General features: G+C 39.0%; 1 protein-coding gene across 4 annotated transcripts in view; it reads right to left on the bottom strand.

Annotated features, from left to right (window-relative positions):
* The window catches only part of DOCK10 (dedicator of cytokinesis 10), a 277,368-nt gene that overhangs the window by 153,558 nt on the left and 99,679 nt on the right, over positions 1-24,131 (bottom strand). For all 4 annotated transcript variants that reach the window (XM_058437931.1, XM_032754230.2, XM_032754224.1 and 1 more), the window contains exon 2: positions 12,139-12,258. In XM_058437931.1, the coding sequence (XP_058293914.1) occupies positions 12,139-12,258 (120 nt within the window). The remainder of the gene's footprint in view (positions 1-12,138; positions 12,259-24,131) is intronic.

Here is a 24,131-nt window from a genome sequence, read left to right as displayed (position 1 = left end):
TCAGTGTGAGTGTGTGTGGTGTGTGTGTGGTGTGAGTGTGTATGTGTGGTATGAATGTGTGTGGTGTGTGTGGTATGTGAATGTGTGTGGAGTGTGTCTGCATGTGTATGGGTGTACACGTGTGAATGAATGTGATGTGTCAGTGTGTTTGTATGTGTGGTGTGAATGTGTGTGGTGAGTGTTGTGTGTGTGTAGAGTGTGCATGTGTCTGTTCACGTGTGAATGGGTGTGATGTGTTGGTGTGAGTGTGTGTGCATATGCACATGCATGTCGGGAAGCACAGGGTTTGTATCCTGTGAAAGAGGAAGAATGTAATGTAGATTTAACAAGATGAGAGGATGAAAAACGAGAAAACTAGGATCGAGATACATCAATGGTGAAAATGAATGCTCGCCCTAAAGCACAGCTGTGGACTGAGCTCCCTGGGCCACTGCACTTGCTCCAGGATTTGACTGCAGCTGTATAAACAGCTCAGAAGAGGCTGTGGCTACTAATTCAAACCAGGCATAGGTGCAGGGAGCAAGCGTAGTGCCATGGATGGAACAGGGAGCGGTTGCTTTGCATGCAAAGTAAGATAGAGCCAATTTGGATCTTATTATTTACATTTTACCTTTTTTTGTTTTTGTTGTTGAGACAGGGTCTCATTCTGTTGGCCAGGTTGCAGTGCAATGGTACAATCACAGCTCACTGCAGCCTCGACCTCCGGGGCTCAAGTGATCGGCCTCCCCAGTAGTTGAGACTACAGGTGCGCACCACTATGCCTGGCTAATTTTCACTTTTTTTTTTTTTTTGTAGAGACAGGGTCTCACCATGTTGCCCAGGATGGTCTCCAGCTCCTGGACTCAAGTGATCTGCCTGTCTCGGCTTCTCAAAGTGCTGGGATTACAGGCATGAGCCACTGCGCCTGGCACATATTTTACATTTTTAATTCCTTTAGAGTTCCCTTCTTCAAGTTGCTTATTTTATGCTATTCACTCTGTTAGAAGATAAATAGTAAATAAACTATATTGAAGTTTTGGAGTAGAATATTAAGAACCATGCCTAAATTGAGCTTTGGGGATTATTGCTGAATTTAAATGATCTGGGATGCCTTTGTTTCCTATTTGGATGGATAATTTACAGATATATGGTGGTACTTGCTTGGTTTCCAGGGAATATTACATATTATAATCTACTGGGAACATTAGACATTTTTCTTTCCAATTAAAAAAATTCTATATTATGGCCATTATTAATAAAATTTTTATACAAAAATGCAAGCTCTTCCTCTTTTTCATTTTCCACTAGACTCTCCATTGCTTTCTTGACTTTAAAAAAAAATACTTTAAGTCTGATGGAGAGTAGAGTAACATGGCTCAGAATCAAGCTTATAATTAAGTAAAATGTAAATAATAAGATCTAAATTGGCTCCATCGTACTTTGCATGTGACACAACCACTCCCTGTTCCATCTATGTAGTAAACTTACTGTCCCACTATGATCACTGCTCTGTGACATAATAAAATAAGGTGGGCCAGGCACGGTGGCTCACGCCTGTAATCCCAGCCCTTTGGGAGGCTGAGGTGGGCAGACCAACTGAGGTCAAGAGTTTGAGACCAGCCTGGCCAACATGGCAAAACATCGTCTCTATTAAAAAAAAAAAAAAAAAAAAAATATATATTTTTTTTATATTTTTTTTTTTTTATACACACACACACAAAACATAGCCAGGCGTGGTGGTGGGCACCTGTAATCCCAGCTACTTGGGAGGCTGAGGCAGGAGAATCACTCGAACCTGGGAGGCGGAGGTTGCAATGAGCCAAGATCATGCCATTGCACTCCAGCCTGGGCATCAACAGCGAAACTCCATTTCAATAAATAATAATAATAATGTGAACACTTAGCTGATTTAAGAAGCTTTTTGTTTGTTTGCTTTATTGGTAAGTTTCTGGAATGTAGGCTTGGGTTCCCCATAACAGTAATCACATGGCTACTAGATTAGTAATGTCCTATAGTTAGATAGGCCTCCAAATACATAAGGTAATATTCACATCCAATTTATGAGACTGCAAATTCATTCAGGTTGGGTTACAAAAATTGCTTAATCATGTGTACAATGCCTGGTGATCTCTTGTTATAAAATGATGTTGACTTTTTGCTAAATAAGACAACGGGCTGAATCATGCTCATGGAACCATGTGATAAACCTAAAACATTATTTTACAATAAGTGCAGTTATTGCACATCTAATATCTTGCGCAGGTTACACAAGGTATAGGAAAGGGAATGCATGTATGATGCATGCCCATAACGTGCTATTGATCTTAGTTGTATTTTATTATAATACTGGAGCATTTGTCTGAAAAAGTGCAAGGACAGCCAGGTGCGTTGGTGCACGCCTATAATTCCAGCGCTTTGGGAGGCTGAGGCGGGCTCATCATCTGAGGTCGGGAGTTTGAGACCAGCCTGACCAATATGGAGAAACCCCGTCTCTACTAAAAATACAAAAAAAAAAAAGAAAATTAGCTGGGCATGGTGGCACATGCCTGCAATCTCAGCTACTTGAGAGGCTGAGGCAGGAGAATCGCTTGAACCCGGGTGGCGGAGGTTGTGGTGAGTCGAGATGGCGCCACTGTACTCCAGCCCGGGCAGCAACAGCAAAACTCCATCTCAAAAAAAAAAAATAATAATAATAATAGTGCAAGGACTCCATAAGTTTCCACTTTAAAAACTGTGGCGCTTCCTCTCATTTTAGATCTCTTTAATGTGTCTCCACTGAAGCAAAAATGAATTGATCAAATACGAAGAAAACTATAGACAATCATATTTGGTAAGGGTTTTAATATGGTTACAAAGAATTTTTTCTTTTCTGAGAATCAGTTCCTTTCAGATCACTACAAATTGTCTTGACCACAAGAGACTTCCTGTTCTTTTTTATAAAACTCTGGTCAACAATTAGTATAGCTCAATAGCATAAAACGGATCTGAAACTGCAGTGGAACTCAGCTGAGCTTCTCCTTTGGTGGTAGGATTTCATAAGGAGCCTATCTATTGTCCAGAGATCAGGCATTTGGAAATAAAAACTGTCCTGAAATGATGCATGCGGGCCTGTGTTTATAGTTTCACGTCCATGAGATTCAGATATCCTCCCTTGCAGCCCTGTCACTTTCTGGTTCCTTGTAGCCTGCAGTGGGTGGTCTTGGGGGTTTTGTTAGAGCCACCGATCTGCTGGCTACACTAGCTACAGAAGACTTCCTTCCAAGCACAGCAGGACCATCTCTCACTTGGCCAAAGGTCACTGTAAAAGTCTAAAAAAGGGCTGCTTATCCTATCTTGGAGCTGAGAAAAGCTTCCTCTGACAGTATTGTAGCTTCCACCTGTTCAAAAAGGAGGACAAAATGATGGTGTTTAAAGTAATCAATCAATCTAAGCTTGGAGAGTTATAAGCCTCACAATAAGAACTATTAACTAAAACTTCATGATTAATGACCCTCAGCATGTGTTTAAAAGTGATTTTAACCAAAATTTCTCAGACACGAATATTGCCTTTTATTCTATTAGAGAATGCCCTTAGATTACATTAGTTGCTTGAAAAACATCTTTTACCACATTCAGAAGAGTATTATTGTGATTTTATCTTACTTATTGTTTAAATACATGAGAATATTACTTTAGTACCTGACTTGTGCTTTAAAGGGAAGGCCCTTCTTGTCTTGCTGGGGTTAAACTGTATGGCAAATACACAAATAATGAACAGTTGTCTATTACTTGATAGCAGTCATTCCAGCCAAGTTAAGCATGAAGATGCAGTGTGGTAGTATTTAGGTATATAGTAGTGATAGAATCCCATAAGAAGAAGTTCAAGGTGTTTTACTCTTGGGTTGACAAACTACTGAGCCAGTCATTTCACTTCTTTTTTGTGACTTGTTTTCCAGGCTCCAAAATGTGTCTCATCTCCTCTAAAGAGGTGAGGACCAAACATTCTACATATGGGAAGATGTGAGCATTAATAGAAACGAGCTGCTCCAACAATATAAAGACACCTACTGCACCAGGACCTCCCCCTGGCAAAGACTCTGAGGTCTGTGGTCTGAGTTTACCATCCAAGAAAGCCCAGTGAAGAGGGCTGCCTGCTGTGAGGCCTGCAGACATGGTCTAGGGAAGAGAAATGGACTGAAGAGCAGCCCAGCACTGCCAGCTCTCACCGGCTCCATCCCACCTGGCTGCCCGCATTTCTCCTTCAGGGCCAGCCTCATTCCTGCACAGGGCCTTTGCCCATGCTCCTCTGCCTCTCCGAAAGTCTTTTTCTTTCCTCATTCTTTCAAAATCTCAGGTTTTGTATAGGTGCCAGCTCCTTTTGAAAAGCTTTCTAATTCATAAAACACACATTTCTCTTCCCTGAATGCTGTTATTTACTCTCTGTAGCACACATGAAGTCTGCAGCTTACCTATAGAATATTTTAGGCCCAAAGGTTATGCTGCTGATGAATTCAGCCGGTCATTTCACCTGTGTGTTTTATTGTTTATAAGCAAGCCACATTACATCTGCTTTGGGGGTAAAATACAACAACTGTAAAATAAGTTTTGCCATGTTCCTTATTACTCCTTTGCTGTGTTCCATTCATTCCTTTTAAAGAATTAAAGTGCTCGTATCCAGATATATGCTTTCATGATTTTTTTGTATCCTTGCTGTGATCATGTACACCACCTCTACCCTAATACATAGAACGGCTTTTTTAAAAAAACATCTAATTGAGATATAACTGATCTGTCATAAAATTTATCCTTTAAAAGTATAGAATTGAGTGGTATTTGGTGTGTTCACAGAGTTGTGCAACCATTACCATGATTTCATTACAGAACATTTTCATCATGCCCAAAAGAAACCCCATATCCACTAGCATTCACTTATCATTTTCCCATCTCCCCAGCCCATGGCAACCACTAATCTCCTTTCTGTCTCTATGGATTTGCCTATTTTGAACATTTCATATACGTGGACTATATGGTCTTTTGGGACTGGCTTCTTTCACTGAATACAATATATTCAAGGTTGATCTAAATTGCAGCATGTATCAATATTTCATTCTTTTTCATGGCTGAATAATAATAACATTCCATTTTATGGATATACCACATTCTATTTATCCAGTCATCAGTTGATGGATTATTTGGGTTATTCTCATTTTGGGGCTATTATGAATAATGCTTCTATGAACATTTGTGTCCAAGTCTCATGTGGACATACATTCTTAGCACAATCAAACACAGACCAGAGTCTCTACACACATTCTTAATGAAATGAAATAAACAACCAGAACTGTTTCACTACAGTACTTATTTTCTAATGGCATCACTCACTGTGGGATTCAGGAAGTTAGTATTTCCCCCAACTTGTGTGCCTTCTTTTTCTAAGAAGCATCTGGCCAAAAGCATGCTGTTTAGACAGAAACTAATAGTAAAAGTCAAGGTGCTTATGTTAGGTGTTTGTCCTTCCAGTTGCTCTATTTCCTTGAACAACAGCCTTTCCAAATCTTAACTTCATTAGCTTGTAAATGAGAGGAATATTATAACATAGAAAGAATCTAATTCGACAAAGACTATTACTTAGTTTTCAAATTGCATTACAATGTTCTTACACGAACACCAGGAGCCATTTAAAAGCCTGCTTTTCAGGCTCAAAAGCCACAGATTTAAAACAGGTTGAGATTCTTATAAAATGTTAATCTTTGTCTCAGAAAAAAAAAAAAAGAAAACTCATGACCTTACTGATTTGCAGTTTAAAACGTATTCAAATCTTTCTGCTTCCTTTCCTAGAATGACACTTGTGGTTGAGTCTAGAAGTCCCCATATACCATTTGATTTTCATTGCTAAAGACGTATTATGAAAAGAACAAGCAATTGGTATATTATGATATCCACCATTCTGAGTTTTAATAGCCAGTGAAAAGTGCAGAATGCCTTGGAGTGCCCTGGGACACAATTCTGACCTACTAATATGAAGATGCAATTTGAGAAGATAATGAGACTCTTAGGCAACTGCAGTCATGTGACATAGACTTTTGACTTCGAAAATCGCACTGCCCGGTGTTGAAAGTCTAACTGTTCAAGTGTAAGGTCTGCTTCTTATTCGTATTGGTGTCCTGAATATATACAGCTTAGATCACCAAAGGTGGTCCATGAAGGTAAATTGAAATAGAGTTTCACTGGTGTGGACAATATTGAAGTATAGTTGATAGGTGGTCTTCCTACACAGTGTACGGTCTTACCAGCTTTCAGACATCAGAACTTTCTTATTTATGGTTTTGTACTTCCCAGAAATGATCCCATCTCAGGCTTTCTACATCTTTTGCTCAGGAAGAAACTCATTTCTGACTTTCTCAACTTTTTTTCTGCTATTTTGCATCAGCCTTTTCTTAAACTGAATCATTTGACAATATGATTCAATGTGTCCTTGAAACCATTTTTCTTAGCCCTTGATTTCTTTTCTTACTTTCTTTGCCTACTTTACTGAGTCACACACTTTGGTGACTAAGTTCTTTATTTTTTGTTTTGTTCTAAAGTTTCTATTACTACCAGCTTGAAAAAGAAAGATGAACAAAAGTAGCAAATACAATTATTGAAGCAGTACAAGTTTTTGCAATGAATGGCTTAATAAATACATCAATACTGCTTATTTTAGTGAATCATTAGGACACATGTAGTGCAGGAGTTCATACTGCTTAGTCCCAGAACCCACATACCAGGAGGACTAGCTTCTACCTGGTGTGCCAAAATAAAGGAAAGTGCTTCTGTGTCAGGCCCTTAACCTGGAAGAAAACTATTTTAATTCAATGTTTGATCATCTATTGAATGCCTATGAACCAGACATTGTGTTGGGTACTTGAAGTACAGATATGAACTGATTTGTCCCTTGCCTAGTAACAGAAAGGAAGTGAATGAGTAAGTGAAGAAGTACACTAAAGTGTTAGAGGGCTGGGTGCAGTGGCTCACACCTGTAATCCCAGCACTTTTAGAGGCCAAGTTTGAGGCCACAGTGACTTGCCACTATACTCCAGCCTGGGTAACAGAGCGAGACTCCATCTCTTTAAAAAAAAGTGTTAAAAGGAGAAAACTAAGCTTTGCTGATATCAGCTATGAGCTAGGCACTATATTAGAAGGAACGGGCCTCTTTAAAAAGGGAAACGTGTTCTTAGTGCTGTTTTTTAAGGTGATATGTTGAGTTCAGTTGTGCCAAAGCAGGAAGTATTTTCCTTACCATCAAGCAAAGCCAATTACTTCATCTTCTTTGTTCTCAAGAATTATGTTTCAGAATAGCCTTTTGGCTCCTCAGGGTACTCAAAAGACCAACATTATGTTATAAAATAGCAATCTAGATGTTTCTGAAAGATAATTCATGAAATAAATATTTATTTTCCATCTGCTTTGTGCCAAGTTCTGCTTTAGTTGCTGAAAATCTTTCAACGATCAAGACAGAAGATGTCTCTGTCCTGCTAGAGGCTACCGTCTAACAGTGAGAAACAAGTGACAGAGGAGTGAAAAAGCAAACCAAGATATTTCCCAGTGGTGATAAGTGTTATCAAGGGAAGCAGGTGGGGTAATGTTATAAAGTAACTGGATGTGAGGGCAGTGTAGCTTGGAAGTCAGGGATGCTTCTTTGTAGAGGTGACATTTAAACTGAGTTGTGACTGAAAAATTGGAACCAGCTATACAGAGAGTGTAAAGGCTCTACAGAGGGGATGAGCTTGGCAGGTTGGGGGAACAGAAAGAATGCTTGATGTCTGTGCAATGACTGAGGAAAGTAGGCTAGATGAGAGCTCGGAGATCATGGGGAACCAGATGACAGGGGTTATGGGAGGAGCTGGATTTGACTCTTAAGGCGATGGGGAGCCACTGAGAAGTTTTAGCCAGAGGTATGGCGTTATCTAATTTGTGTTCCTAACAGCTTCCATTGAGTACTCTGTGTGAACGAGTCAAAGCGGGGCAAAGAAGAAAGCAGGAGGACCAGTTACAAAACCACTTTTTGGAGGGGAGGTGTGGTCCAGGCAAATGAGGGTATTTGTGGCTTGGGACAGCAGAGTGAATAGAGAAAAACTTTTAATATATACAGTCACAATATAAGAATACTGCCTTGGTGAAAAGTAATCTTTCTGGTGTACCAGATACCAGACGAAGTCTCTGATTCTTGGTATTTCTTAACCATAAGCATTCTAAATCAACTTGCTTTTTCATCCATAAAAGGGCATGAGCTCCTTAAACACAGGGCTTTTGCTTTTCTTGTCAGTCTCACTAGTCTAGGAAGTGCTGTTCTATATTCAGCAGCTCGTGGGTGCTGAATAAATATTGATTAAACAAACTGAGTAATGAATCATGTGTGCTGCAAGTGTGGGTGCTTGGTAACGTGGAAACATACGAGTGAGCTGGATTCTCCAATCTGCAGGGCAGAAACTGGATGAAAGATATTTAGAGGTGGGGGTGGGAAGCTTGGAGCTGCCCCTCTCCTTCCATCCCTCAATGCCTTGGGATTGGGGTGGTCATTCTATGACCACTTCACATTGGCTCCGTGGAGATTGACCCCACACACCCCAGAGGAGCCTCACCCACTGCTGAAGGGAGAGCCGAGGAAATGACATGCTTACTGACTGCATGGACACTTCCTGTTGGTGCACCACATCCCTAAAATGTGACATAGGCATGGGTGAAGCAGGTAACATCAGAGATTTACAGACACGCCTATATTCCACAAAGAGCATGAGGATAAAAACCAAAAACACATGCAGTTGTACTGTATGTCAGCCAACTTTTTCTGTAAAGCATCAAAGAATAAATCTTTTCCGGCTGAATGTCTCTGTTGCCTCTACTGCAACTCTGTTGCAACCCTGCCTTTACATCATGAAAGCAGCCACTGACAAGAGGTCAAGGAATGGTGTCCGTGTTCAATAAAACTTTCTTTACGGGTAACAGAATTTGAATTTCAGATAATTTTAATGTGTTTTGAAATATCATCTTTTTTTTCCTTAAGCTATTTTAACAACCATAAAAACCATTCTTAGCTCATGGGACATAAAAAATAGGCAGCAGGTCACCCATGGGCCACAGTTTGCCAAGCCGTACTCTGTAGAGCAGGAAAAATGAGGAACAATCTTCACATATTATTCAAAAATAGGCAATTTTATGTAGAGATAATATCTAACACTATCCTTTTGTTTTTCAGTTGCTTAATGCAAATTAAAATTTAGCCATTTGGAGGATGTGACATTTGCTGATAGTAAGGATTAGGTAGCATTGAAAATCTCTTGGGCAGAGATTAATTGGAAACGATTCTTTGGACCACACTCCCCAGTTTGTCTAGGCCCTATTTTGTGTTTTCCACACAGAGCCCAGATGAACTCGTAATATTTAGAAATCCACACTCAGTCATTTGTTTTCCTTCTTGAAACACTCCTGTGACATGCCCTTGCCTGTAGTTAGAATAAGATGCAAACGCCTTAGCCTGTCCAGCCATACCAATCTCCAATCTTGGAGCTCTTCAGGGCCTTTGCACCAGCTACCCCTTTAGCCTGAAATATGCCTTCCCCAGCATGGCTGATGCTTCTTGAGAACTCAGAACTCAGCTTAAATGTCGCCTTCTTAGAGAGGCTTGTCCTTGTTCACCTAGACCAACACAGTTCTTACCCTACTCAGATTCTTTCATCAGATTCTGCCTGGTTTTATTTTCCTCATAGAATTGGTCTTTATCTGAATTATCTGGTAAATTAATTGGTTTACCTTTTTGTTTGGAATAAGTAAATCTTTAATAAGTAAACCCACCAAAAGTTAAGCTCCCTTAGAACCCCAGGTGATTTCTGTCTAATCACTGCTGTCTCCATTCATCAAATAATGCCCAGTATTCCGTATTAGAACATCGTGTATTTGCTGAATAAAAATAAAGGAAGGAAATGGTTTGGGGTGTGTTATAGAATAGTATGTTTGGAACTGTGCTGGTCTTTTACCAAGTTGGGAATGAGGGTGACTGTGTATGATGGGCCGGGAGGGGGTGGGAGAGGGTAGGCTACGGCTTTGAGAAATGGGCAAGGACCACATCTTGAAGCAGGCATTGGGTCATGCCAAGGTGATTGCACTTCATTTTGAAGGCAGAGGGGGAGTCACAGAAGGGTTTTAAAGAGCCACGGAATAAAATAGTTCAGTGTATTTATTGGAATGTTCACATTGGAAAAATAAAGAGTTATTCTTGTATTCTCTGTTACACTGCTAGGGAAGGTAAAGATCAAGAAGTAATCAGAGGCATTCCTCAATTTAAATGAGCATGGAAAGATGCCAAAACAATCCAAACTCACTGCAAACTTTATAGCCCATCTACCTGCATCCTCCACTCTCTTTTTGAGCTGAGAGGCCTTGAAGTAGCATTTGACATATTTTTGAAGGTCATAACTAAGAGAAAAGATGCTCCTGGATTCATGATTTTTGGTGGTGTTTGACATAAACAGGCTGTTCAAGGCTGGACGTGGTGGCTCACCCCTGTAATCCCAGCACTCTGTGAGGCCGAGACGGGTGGATCACTTGAGGTCATGAGTTCGAGACCAGCATGGCTAACATGGCAAAACCCCATCTCTACTAAAATTACAAAAATTAGCCGGGTGTGGTGGCATGCGCCTGTAATCCCAGCTATTTGGGAGGCTGAGGCAGGAGAATCACCTGAACCCAGGAGATGGAGGAGCTTGCAGTGAGCCAAGATTATGGCACTGCACTCCAGCCTGGGTGACAGAGCGACACTTGGTAAAAAAAAAAAAAAGAAAGAAGAAAGAACGAAAGAAAGAAAAAAGAAAGAAAGAAAGAAAGAAAGAAAGAAAGAAAGAAAGACAGACTGTTCATCAGGTTAATCTTCAGTCTGAAAAATGAAAATGAGGATGTGGAATTTAAAAAAATGTGGTTTAACTTTATGCTTGCAGTTCAACTTCCAGTGGCCTAGTCCAACCACGGAAATGAGATTTCTGCACGAGATAAGTCTCTCTCAAAATGTGCCAGCACTCAAGTGGAAGCTGTTTAAAATTTTGAAAAACATTGGAAGAGTTTCTTTCTTCCTATTTACAAATCTGTCTCCTTTCTTCCATGATTCTTCACACTTGAAACAGAAAATCATTAACTTCCATATACCTTCTTTTTCATGAATCCATGGAGGAAGGTGAAAAAAAAAAAAAAACTCTTTAAAAGCCAGAAGCCAGACCTGCCCTCAAAGTAAGAGAGAAAATGGAAGTTTGAGGCTGCTTGAGGAATGTGTGGGCACTGAGATCCATGCTCCCTGATAGAGGTTTGCATGGACAATGGCTGTTTCACAGGGATACCCTTCAGCTGCCTTTTTATTTGCCTTAAGATGTCGAAGTTTGTGATGTCTGAGACTACCTTTCTTTTAGGAAGACAGGAAAGTTTACTAACTGCCCACTGAGATCTCTGCACAGTCAGATATTAGATCACAATTTAAAAATCTTTAAGACCACAAGGTAACAGTATTTTATGTTTGGAACATGTGGGTGCTCACCATCCACAACTTTGTGTTTGTCTCCAAAGCGAATTTCCTTTTCATTCATTATCTCTACTATCCTCAGAGGCTGTCTATGCGGTAGTGTGCATCGTCCTAAAGGGGACTATCTGAGACTGCCAATCTCTCCATGAAGATGTTCTAGCCTACCTTTCTTTGCCCCCAAGTGTCAGTATCTCCTTATGAAAGACAAACCAAGATTAAGGGTGATTTTTAAGAACTGCATCTTTTGTGCTAATAGAGTCCTGTCCTTGCCATTGGTTGGTTTCAGTTGCTTGGAAGCTTTCAGTTAGAAATGGCTGAGGGAGGAAGTGCTCTGTGCGTCCAGGTAAGGCAGTGGTCAGAAACCCGGATCCTGGCAGGCACACGAGTGCCAGATGGAACCGTGCAGTGTCCTGGGCATCCTCCCGGTCCCCAGTGGACACTGACTCGCTGAGCCTCTGATCTTTCAACTTGAGGGGGCCCTGGGGTACTTTCTATTATCAGATGTGAACTCCTGCTGCACAGACTGAGATGTAAGGTGGCCACAGGGAGGGCTGGACTCCCTAAATCTACAGGGAAAGACAACGACCCAATCTGTAGGGCCCTCTTGAATCTAGATGGCTTGAGAAGAGAAGACTTACTGAAAAGTCATCACTGGGGAAGAACAGGAGATCTTGAAGAGGATCATTCCGGTAGGTCTTTTCAAGTTCTTCAATGACAGTCTCATAATCCAAAGGCTCGAGGAGCCTAGGCTTTTCTTGCTGTAGAAAAAGAAAATATGGTATTAATCACTGACATATACCATCTCCCTTTTCTATGCCTGGTTGGATTTCATCTCTTAGTTATCATTGAGGCTTTGACACTGCACAGTCCTTCCAATGCAGTCACAGAGACTCCAGGAACTTAGGGCAAAGCCACATAACTATTATTTCCAGATTTGAAATAATATGAGAAAATCCTAAAATACCTGATATCTCCCTCAGAAATTCAAGCTGTTCTTATTGAGTCCCCAAGGCTCATGATACCCAGCCCTATCACATCCACAGAATAGATGTTTATGTAAATTTTATCTTCGTCAACATGAAGAAAGGCCTTCTGCTTACTTGCTATGGTATTATGACGATTATCATCATTTCTTCTGAATTAGATACTTCCTCATGAGTTCCGCTTGGGTCAATTTAAAAATATTGGCACCTTGCTAGCAATCAAAGTATCACAGGCAGTCTTGGTTGTCACAAACACATGGATCCTGTGTCAGGATTTTGCTCTGAGCCTCTTTGTCTCTACAGAGACAAGCTAGGTCATTTTCTAATAGAACTGAATGACAGGACTATTATGGATGCAGTGTGATGAAAATGGATAAGTCTGAAAAAATAGCCCGATAATCACATTGCATTAGATTCCTGAAGCCAAGAGGGAATGTGCTCCCCTCAAAGAAGCCCCCCATAGTGCCAAAAATAAAAATAAAATAGAGGGAGAAATGTGACAGTTTCATTATAGGGTTGATGTGTTTGTTCCAATTGTACAGAACTCATAAGGAGAGAAAAATGGACCTTCCCCTGCTGCAAAACACAACAAAATCCAAAACAGAAAACCAAAAACACAATCTGCGTCCTCTAACCCTTTTGATGAAGCATTTATGCAACCTAAGTGAAAAGCGGTGGTCCTCTGGGTTATTTTGGGGCTCCTAGAAGCTTGAGTGGTTCCTACGAAATTTGAACGCTAAAGTGATCCCATAAGTGAAAAAAATTATTATTTTTATTTTTCACATAAGTGACATCAACAGATACTTTCCCACTAAACTCTTCCTTCCCCACACTCACACATGCCACCCTTCCTCATTCTGCAAAGCACACAGAGTTAGCTTTGACTCCTAAGGCTTTCTTTGGAAGATCTCTTCTGATAAGGCCCTAGAAACTTTCATCGACATTTTAATAAATGCTAACAGGCTTTTCAAAGTAGCAGTCAATACATATTTTGATAATTTTCCAAATATAAAAAATAAAACAAAATGTGAACATAGTGGGCCAATGGCAAGAGTCATCATATACTTTCTACATTAGGAAAAAAAAAAAAAAACCCAGCTCACTTCACAAATGCTTAAGGAAACTAAGGGTAATGCCAGGTGAATATTCTGTCTAGAAGGTACTTCCAGAAAGGTGGCTAGTTTAGTAAAAAAGAAATACCCCACACAATATTTGGAGAGAAGAAATTCAGTTGACCAACATATTTAATGAAAGAGCTGTGAGACATTGAGTATTTTGAGGCAGAAAATTCAGAGATGCTATGGCATGTCTTGGGAAGTGAAAAAAAAGTCTTTCTGGAATTGCCGCCTTTTGATATTATTCTATTTAGACTTATTTTAAGTTCCAATTCCTTATTTCCCAGGCAAAGGTTAATTCCAAAGATTTAGATTGACAGCTCAAAAGCCAAATGCAGGTTCCAGATGTTTGGTTTGCCACCCACATTTATTTTATTTTTAATTGGCTTTGAATGTCTTCAAATCATGGTATTTCACTCCAATTCAGCTGCAGGCCTCAGTAGTCTTTATCTTACCCTGCAGCATATTACTTTTATATTACCAACTGCCCCCACAGGCCTTCAAGTCTGAAACAGTTGGCTTATTCTGAAACCTGTTTTTCCTCCCCATTGAGTGTGTATCAAATGTAGCAAACAAAACAAAATGTACAGTAAAACCCTTTCAGGAAGCTCTTACATCTGTCTTAGATTTGGTTGGTTGTTTATGTCCCTAAGAGTTCTTCAGCTTAAGTATATGATGCCCTTTGGTGCTTACAGCAATAGCCCATGATGTGGCTAATAACACTTTTATCTTCTCCCTCCTCACACCAAAATGAGTAGGGATATGAGAGTGTGGTTTTAGTGTGTATTGTAATTCATAGGTTTAAAGGCAAATGACATATGGATGTTTTGAGAGGACTTCTGTAATCGGGTTCTCATTATCTTTTAAATTTTATCACTCATTAGTCCCCAAATCCAGCATTATTTAAGGAGTAGGAGACGAGAAGATCTTTTCCTGGGACCCCAATGTTACCTAAAATCAATCCCACCTGAATTAGTACAATAGGGAAATCAGAGCTCCCAAGTCACAAGTTATTAATAAAACCACAGAAAAACTAAATCCTAACTCTCCTTGATATACCCAAATAAGGGTCCCCGGTAGCTTGCTGTGATCGTCTAGTGGTTAGTACTCTGCGTTGTGGCTGCAGCAATCTTGGTTCGATATACCCAAATAAAATGTATGGCCTGCAAGCATCCGAAGGCATAATTTTAGGTATTCATTTCAGGCTATGACATCAATTAATGAATGATATTTATTAGGACTTTCCTGTTTAGAATATTGCACTGGGGTTATTTTGACATGGGACTGCAAAATCCAGCAGATCTACTTCATGTAATTTACTAAGTTTTGGCCTCTGTAGGAATAGATTGGTGAAGTTCAATCTTTCCAGTGAATTTATTGATCATTGTGTAACATTGAAGATATTCAATGCATCATAATTTTGTGGACATAAAGTTTAAAAAGAAATAGCAATGATATATTCCATAGTGTCTAGAGCCTGAGATTAGGCCAAAGTTGTCACAGATGCTTTATGCATCTGTGATAGCGAGAATCCGGGCTATATAACCAGTAGTTCTCTCCGGAGCAAGGGAGCTGCCTGCTCGGTGTAAAGAGACAGATGTATACAAGGATAGTGGGATCAGTTAATTTCTCACTACTGCTCCTTGCAGAGACATTGAGTGAAACTGGGGACTGAGCAGCACTGATTTACAGCTTTAACAAGGGTTGGGTTGTCCCTCTTGAATTTAATGTGCTTGTTTCTTTTGGAAATTCACCAACGGGGATAAGGTATGTGCCAAGATTACTCTGAATTGGCTTGGATTTTTATAATGCTTTTTACTCTTTCTCTCTTTCTCTCAAATGAGTAATGAATTTCATTAGCTGTTCTAAAGTCACTCTGCATGGGAAAAGGCACCCACCAGTACCTGTTATTATGCATCAGGGTTGGTGTTGCACCACAGTGGTGAGAGGCCCTATTCTACTTACAGAGAATTAAGAGATTTGTTTGATCTAGTTCCCCAAATCCACAGCTCTCCTCCAAATCAACTTCACAGCAGAAGAATGGGCTCCTGTCAAAAAAACAAATGCTTGCTTCCCGTCTACCTGATTTCACTACTGAAGGCCAAGACGATTATCTAAGCCCCAGGGGGGTAAAACTGTCATCTTTGTAATAGTCTGGGCTACCCAGGGCATCTCAATTGGTTTGAAACAAGCAAGAACAAAGTATTCCATTACAAATATCTGAATTATTTTCATCACTATAATTCAAGATCAAATGGAGGAAGAAATGACATTGAAGAAAATAAGCATTTGAAGTATGTAACACTAAAAATTACATGGCTAAATTACCAACCTTCATATTCCTCCAGAATGGAAGTACAATCTAACTGAAACATAAGCTACCCAGCCTTATGTTGGAAAAATCCAAAGTATAAAGTAGAGTGTGAGTACAGGTTTTCTATGTTACGATGCAACAGAGAGTTTAACATAACACTCTAGTGCCAGAATTTCTGGGATTCCGGTTTTGGCATTGCCACATATGAGCTGTGTAACTTCAGGCATGGTAATTAAAATCCCTATGCATTAATTTCTCCATCTGTAAAATGGTTTAGTAGGTGCTGCCTCACAGGATTAAATGAGATAATACTTTTAAACCCCTAGAAGAGCCCACACCTATAATCCTCATTACCCAAGTGTTAATAGATAAAGCCTATGGGTTTTTAATGTTCACTAGTCAGGGATTTAAAGCATCAGTATTATAAATTTAATGTCTACAAAGAGCAAATAGTAGGCACTCAATAAATATTTGTTAAATAAATAAATTTATATTATTTCATCCAGATCCAAGAATTCCTTTTCCGGGATTCTATCTTAAAGAAACAAGCACACATATAATGCAAGATTTATACGAGGATGTCTTTGCAATACTATCTTCGTAACAAGATGGAGAAAATATAGTCACCCTAATCCAAAGGTATAAGGGAGAAAGGTAGGCTAGTGGAGATTATACCCAACGAGTGAAGACTCCAGAGCTGCTGTTCCAAACAGTTTATCTTTTTCAGAGAACTGTGTATGGTGGAGATAGGCTTAATGCTGTGATGCACTTTGGGAAGGACATTGAACCTAGGATAAGGGTTGGCATAAATCTATGAATGACTATTAATACATGCCATAAATTTACTACATGCTTCAATTCTTCAGTAAAGTTAGTGAACTCACAACATTTTGCATATAATTGGCTTTTCTTTTTGGAAAACACGAGGTGGCTGGAGTTCATGATCAAGATGGCAAGCATTGGTACGAAAGGAAAGATAAAGAAAGGGCACTCGCTACCTCAGAAAGAAAGAGGTTAAGGGCACCTTGACAGTGGTTCTAGATCCATAGCTATTATGACACTAGAGTTTGAGCCCAGAATACCCATATCTCTAAGGGATAGTAAGGGCACCAGGTAGCTAAAAATGAGAAACAGTAAATCATCATGGGTAAGAAACAATTAGGAAATCATGGTACATTCATCCTAAGAAACAACGCATATCCATTAAAACTAAATTTTTTAAAGTTTGTAATAAAAAGCAAAATTGCTTATGTATTATTGTTCAATAAAGTGGTAATAAATATAATACAACAGAATAATCACACAAGATTTAATAAATTTAAAGAGAAAACACTAGAGATATGGATCCTAATATTATCAGTTACGATATTTAGGATTTTGCCATTTTGATTTTTCTGCATTCTCCAAATTTCTACAATGAACATGTATTGCTTTCCTCATGGTGAGAAAATGAACTTGGTTTCTCAAAACTATCATGCGTTCATGGAAACGCTGGGGAGTTATTTGATTTTAAAATTGTTTACCCTTTGAAAATCCACCAGAGAGGGAGCCTAGAAAAATCACAGTGAGACTTCACATAGAAGTTCAACCATTAACAGTTTCAAGTAATTAAGAAAAGATACACAAAACCCTGGGGAAAGGAGACCAGGGAAAATAATTACAGATTATATATGTGGCTCTAGAAGCTAATGTCAGCAAAAAGGAGATAGGCAATTAGCAATTTAACAACGAAAATATTTTTCACCTCTGTAGGGAACCATCAACATCTGGTAACTTACTTAAATACTCATGTGTATTGGTCATTGTCACAAAAGATTAGAAATCAGAATCTCTAGTTGGAAGTTCAGGATTTCTTACCTACCAGCTATGTAACTTCCACAAGTCATTTGCAACAGCTGATGTTGGGATAAATGGGAAAAGGGCAGTGTTGCCGCAAAGATCAAGTAGATAAAGTATGAAAAGTGGTAAGTGAACCACTGAATATCAGACAAATGTAGATTTGTTTTTATTTGAAGATGATTGAAAATTACCCTACATGTTTTACCCAAGAAACGTGTGCCAATCAGCTAATCAAACCAACTACAATGAATTCTTCATGTACCAGGAACTGTCCTATATCCTTTCATATTTATTATTTAAATTTTATTAAAATAACACTCTGAAACTTAATGATTCTACTGGAGGCAAAAATGGTAGTCATAATGAAGAGTACTCAAATAAAAAAAAGGACAACTTCTCCTTCCAGAATCTCCTGAGTGAAGTCAGGCTACTCTATCCCCCATAGGAAAAAGGAAAGCAATCTACCTAATTATGCACATCAGCAAATGAAAGTGACTTTGAAATTCTACCTTTGTTTTCCTTGAGAAATGGCCTAGAAAATGTTTTCATGTATTTATACTTGCAGATCAAAAGAGAAGGATTAAATTTAGGATTGGTTTAATATTAAACTCATTAGCCTTGCAAATAGAAAAATCTAAAGAACAATCAATGTTGCAGATACTTTGAATATCTTTCTGCAGCTCTGACCTACACAGATACAAGGTGAGCTTGTTGGCATTGGGGCGCTAATCAGGGAAAGGACTGATGGAACGAGGAAGAGAGAACATCTCTGTGGCAAATCCCTCATGACTGAGGGCCGCATATTTGAGATCTACATTTTGAATGTAATTAGGGAGCCATGTCTTGGTTATTCACCATTGGGGTTGCTCCAGTTTTGTCTACCTGAAGTAGTTATTCTTGGTTCTCTTTTTCAGAAAACCTAGTCTTTTCAAGAAACACTATGAAAAGAGTGTTCCCCGCTTCCTTTGAGAAGTTTTATGTTCTTTCTGTGACATGCGGTAGATCCTGTGATGCCATTTGGAACTCCCTCTTCCTCAGCCAGCACTGTTGTTCCCATATATCTGAACCTTTATTCTATTTTCAATATTCATAACAGAATTAATCCTGTATCTGAATGGCTTCTTCAGTTTTCAAAACTATTCATCCTAGTTAATGACACAGAAAAACTAACAAAAAATAGGTGTTTAGTTTGGTACCAATAGAGTAGGCTCTATTAGAGCACCACATGCTAATTATTTTTCAATTCTCTTGACATCTTGACACACGGACAAGCAAATCACTCACAGTGATGATTCATGGGGTCTTTTGAGAGACCCTCCAAAAATTCCAATCTTGAAATCCCCAAAACGAATGAGAAGTAACACAGCTGTTAACTAATTTCAGTGTTATATCAAGATAACTGATAAGATTTCTTAGAAGAAATAGAAGATTTAAATGACACATGGATTCTTTAGACCTTAATTTAATCCAGGACCCTTTGACCTTAATGTAATTGGAATGAAGCCAACTTCCACGCCACTTGTGTTTAAAACAAATGAGAAGATCGGAGAAAGTCCATACAGCTGGATCCACGGCCGCAGCTGTCAGCCTGGGTCACGTAACAGATTTAATTTAGCCTTTCATCAGAGGGAGTTCCCCTGGAGAACCGCTCAAATGTTTCAGCTTCTGAAAACAAGGCTACTTTTTCCTACCAAAAAGGAAGTGATTAAGTAAAGAATAAGCCATCTTATACTAACCCTTTAACCTTCTGTCTGTCTTGAACCACACAGTTTCATGAGAATGGAAAAACACCAGCCAAATCAAAATTAACAACTGTGCAGCTGGGCAAACTCAGATTAAGCTGAATTTGGAAATGGCTCCCTTGGTAACAAAGACGGACACAGATCTCACAAGGAATCAATCAGCAGTAACTCTTTGAATGTCTTAGTCCATTTCAGTGACATAAAGCAGGTGAAAGTCGGTAAAGCATAAAATGTTTTGCAGATATAAGGGATGACTGTATTGTTACATTCAACACACACATTATAGTTAGAAAAATCAGAATTTTCTATTTTGTTAACCCTTAATTTCTTTAGGGAAAGCAAGGACACAAATGAGCTTCATAGGATTTGTGATGTAAGGTGCACTTTCAAACTAAATTTGGATCTTTGAAGTCTTATTTTCTTTTTAAAGAAATCTGACAATGTATATCTCTTATGAGCATGTTAAAATTCACACATTTTTGTATAGCAAATAAAAATAAAATTTAAAAGTGGCTGCTTCTCTGTATTTGTAAAGAAGTAGAAAATATCCAAGAAGATCTAAATCAAACTAAATTACATGTCTCATTTAGTTTTCTAGAAACACTTGAATGATAATAAATATCATTAAAAATACATCACAACCCAATTACAAGGCTGCCCCACACGAGGGAAATTAATGCCTTGGAGTAAACTGTGGAGAATTTTAAATTAATTTATATGAAGCCTGTGATGAGAGCTGTCACCAGCTTAACCTCAGATACTATCTTATTGTTTTAATAATCACAAAAACATTCACTCACAGGTCAAGTGTTGTACACGCACATACATGCCACACATACAAATGTAAATAGTTTTGTCAACAACAGGCATTTTATAATTTCAATATGTCTTCCCATAATGACAGACCATTCTTTTATTTCCTTTCCTACCTGTGGCTACTTGAAGTTGAATATGCATAGTGGATATTTGTTGTCTTTTGGCCTATGTAGCACTTATCCTACTTTCTTTTAGTACTAGTATTTTAATTTCCTTTTGGGGACTTACTTCTTCCCACATTCCCACAAGAAGCAGGCTTGGTGGATTTAACTAATTAAAGGGTCCTGATTTTCTGGTGTCAAGGATGTGTGACCCCAGCGAGACCCATTCAACTCTTTACTGCCGAACTCTGAATCTTGGGAAGGACGCAAATGTTGATGAAAGGACTGGAATTGTTTCATTTCTGGGGCTACACTCCCACAAGACTTTCCATTAGTTCCAATCATCAAAACCACCCATTTCCCACTGTTCTGAGCTTCTCTAAGTCCATTCCTGGTTCTTTTCTGAGCCCATCTCTCCACCCTTCCTTCTGTCCCCTTCTCTGGACTGTGTTTGTGCATTGGAGTAGGTTTCTAATGCTTGCAACTATAGGAATCTAATGAGATATAATACAAGGAATGCCTAGAATAAGGGACTATTATTTCCTCAATTTTTGTGTTTATTTGGATTTGAATGGTCTTAAAGGAGGACCTCTTTTAGCCAATGAGTCCTGTCTTTGAGGTGTGGAAATTTAGGTTTGGTAAACTCCTGAATTACCAATGCAACCCAAGATTGTCTCATTCTGCGAAAAGTACATCAGGTATCAAGCATCCTGAAAATGGGGGATTAAGAACCTTCCTGGTTCTCCAGGGAGATACATTCAGTGCAGCCCCTATCTCAAATTTTCCATTAAGCCTTACTCATTCAACCCATCACTCTCCTATGACACCAGAACATCTGGAAGCCAAAAGATGAGTTTAAGACCCCATTTACCTTCAGTGACGATAGTCACATACTATAATTTTGCTCTCTGTAGGAGGTGCCTGGTTGTGTTGGAAGTTCTGGCCAACTCCTGTAATACACAACAGATCAGACACACCTAAGCTAGCAATGGTTTAGGTATGTCTCATCTGTTGTATATTATAGGGGTTTCACCATTCTTCCTCCCCCCATTTTCATCTTAAAGTCACATTTGCTGTATTTATTATAGTAAAACTAATTCATATGTGTTTTCTTGTAGAAATAACAGTCACACCAAATAATTGATGATAATGGTAACAATATGCACTACCATTTTAAAATAAATTACCCTGTAAATGCCAATAATGGTTATTATTTTTCTACTACCACTATCATACATAATCAATGTCAAAGACCATAATCAGTATTTAATATCTTCTCTCACTGAATGCCAACATCAACCCTGGAAATGGAAAAGATCATTACTGCTTTTTTTTTTTTTTTTTTTTTTAGATGAGTAAGCTTGGATTTTGAAGATTTCAACAACTTGGCTGCAAGTTGATGGGAGAATTGACATTCTAACCCAGCTCAGTTTGAAGCCTGTAGTCCACTCCACTCCACTCCACCAGCAAAGAACATAGCCTTGCAGAACAGAGAACAGAAAACAGAAATGCTTTTTCTTCACTCCCTATTGGGAGGATTCTGGAATAGAGCTGTGATTTGGCATACTATTTCTGCTCCCCTTTTGAGTTTCTGCAGCAAACGGCAAGAGAAGGCTGGGGCTGGTATAAAAAGGTCACCGGGCACCTCAGGGGAACAAAGTGGTAGGGAAAGAGGACCAGGCCAGGCCTGGTGGCTCAGGCCAGGTGTGATAGCTCATGCCTGTAATCCCAGAAAGTTGGAAGGCCAACGTGGGCGGATCACTTGTGGTCAGGAGTGCGAGACCAGCCTGGCCAACATGGTGAAACCCCGTCTCTACTAAAAATACAAAAATTAGCCAGGCGTGGTGGCATGCGCCTGCAATCCCAGCTACTCGAGAGACTGAGGCAGGAGAATTTCTTGAACCTGGGAGGCGGAGGTTGCAGTGAGCTGAGATCTCGTCACTGTAATCCAGCCTGGGCAACAGAGTGAGCCTCCATCTCAAAAAAGAAAAAAAAAAAATTTATAGGAGGGAAAGAAAATGAAAAAGTAGATTTAAGGAACCATATAATGAATGTTATTAGTGTGTATGTCAACATCCACAATGAAAATTGCCACCAATTGAGGGAATCTTTAAAATAAAAAAAGTTTTGTTCCACGGCCACCTTCCAGGAAATAAAGAGTTGCTGGGATCATGACCCTCCTTCCTGTCCCTTTTGGTACTCCTCTTCTCTAACAAATGGTCCAGCCCATGCTCAGAAGCTTGGCTCACTTCTGGTTTAACTCTTCTCCCTCCCTTCACAGTCAGCTGCTAGGGAAAGGAAGACCATTCTTAGTTAAATTACAGGTTCCCCTCCCATTTCCATTTTGGAAGCAGCTTCTCTGCAGCTCCCTGGCACATGAGCTAACTGTTCCCTGTTGCAGCTCACACCCAGGTCCTCTGATCTGTGTTCACCTGGATTCTTAGGCAGACCAAATTTCAAAGCTCACTTCTCCATTTCTCAGATTGAATTCACATCCCCCGGTTACTCCTGCTTCTTTGCATTCTTCAACCTGTCCATTTCCAACATTTATTCCTGCTTTCCTTTGTGTTTCAACCCGGATTCAGCCTTGTTTCATTGTTCCTAGAACCAAAATCCTGGCTCCTGGAACCCCATCCACTGCTTCTTTCAGCTAACCGGCTCGTTTCACAACAGCCTAAATAAGCAACGCCCTATGAATGGTTGTACAAAACAAAGAGATAGCACCTAACGAAGCACAGATCACCAGTAAGGGAGGCTTCTCACATTAACATGGAAGATTCAAGAGGAAAAAACTGACTTGAACGATAATAGTACAACACGATATAAAATAATATATATTAGAAATATGTTAATGCTATTCAGATTATATCCTCTACCTATAGTTTTCATTTTTATTTTCCTATTAAAGTGCTAATAGGTACTTTAAAGATTAGAGGAAGAATTTTCATGGGTATCCAGTTTTCCAAATACTTTGAAATCCTGCAGATTAATGACCCATAAACCAGGAACAACTTAAAAACAACAAATCACATTTATTTAAATGTGTTCATATATTTTTCTGACTGTGCAGATGATTGATTTAGTAATTCAACTTAATTCTGTTTTTAATCTTTCTAAATTAGGACACATAATTTGGGAAGGAAATGATCTCTTTATTGACTTCCTTTGCACCAAAGATCATACTGAAGAATTTTAGTTAAAAAAAGAATAAAATAAAAATAGAAAGGCAGCTAAAAAGAAAACCGTCAACTGCAGACCACCACACACATTTCAAAAATTAAGGGAAGTAGTTCTACTTGATGATCTAACACGTCAATTTCACTTTTCCTTAAGTTTTTCTCATAACACAACTTTAGTCTCTCAATTGCATGTTGTTTGTGATAAGTGGCATTTCTCAGACAATACATTTGAAAATTAGATTAATTAGGGAAACTTTCAAAACAACTAAAAATTCTACATACAATATACAGCTTCAAATAGCACTTGAAAAAACCCCAGAATATAGAGAATAGTCAAGGGTCAAGAGGGTATAAAATTTGGGTTGCATAATTCTTAGGAAGTCACAGACCTCTCGATAGGTATTTGAGATAACTGTAAAACCATTTCTAAATTTTCTTTAGATTAAGAAACGACTTGAGCTCAAGAGCTACATAATCATTACAAAAACAGATATGATAAGTATCTGCAACAATCACTTTTTTCTTCTTTCACTACAATTTAT

This window comes from Hylobates moloch, unplaced genomic scaffold (assembly GCF_009828535.3).
Source record: "Hylobates moloch isolate HMO894 unplaced genomic scaffold, HMol_V3 SCAFFOLD_1, whole genome shotgun sequence".
NCBI classification, from domain to species: Eukaryota; Metazoa; Chordata; class Mammalia; order Primates; family Hylobatidae; genus Hylobates; species Hylobates moloch.
The sequence above is the reverse complement of the archived record's forward strand: the minus strand, read 5'-3'. Positions and strand labels throughout refer to the sequence as shown.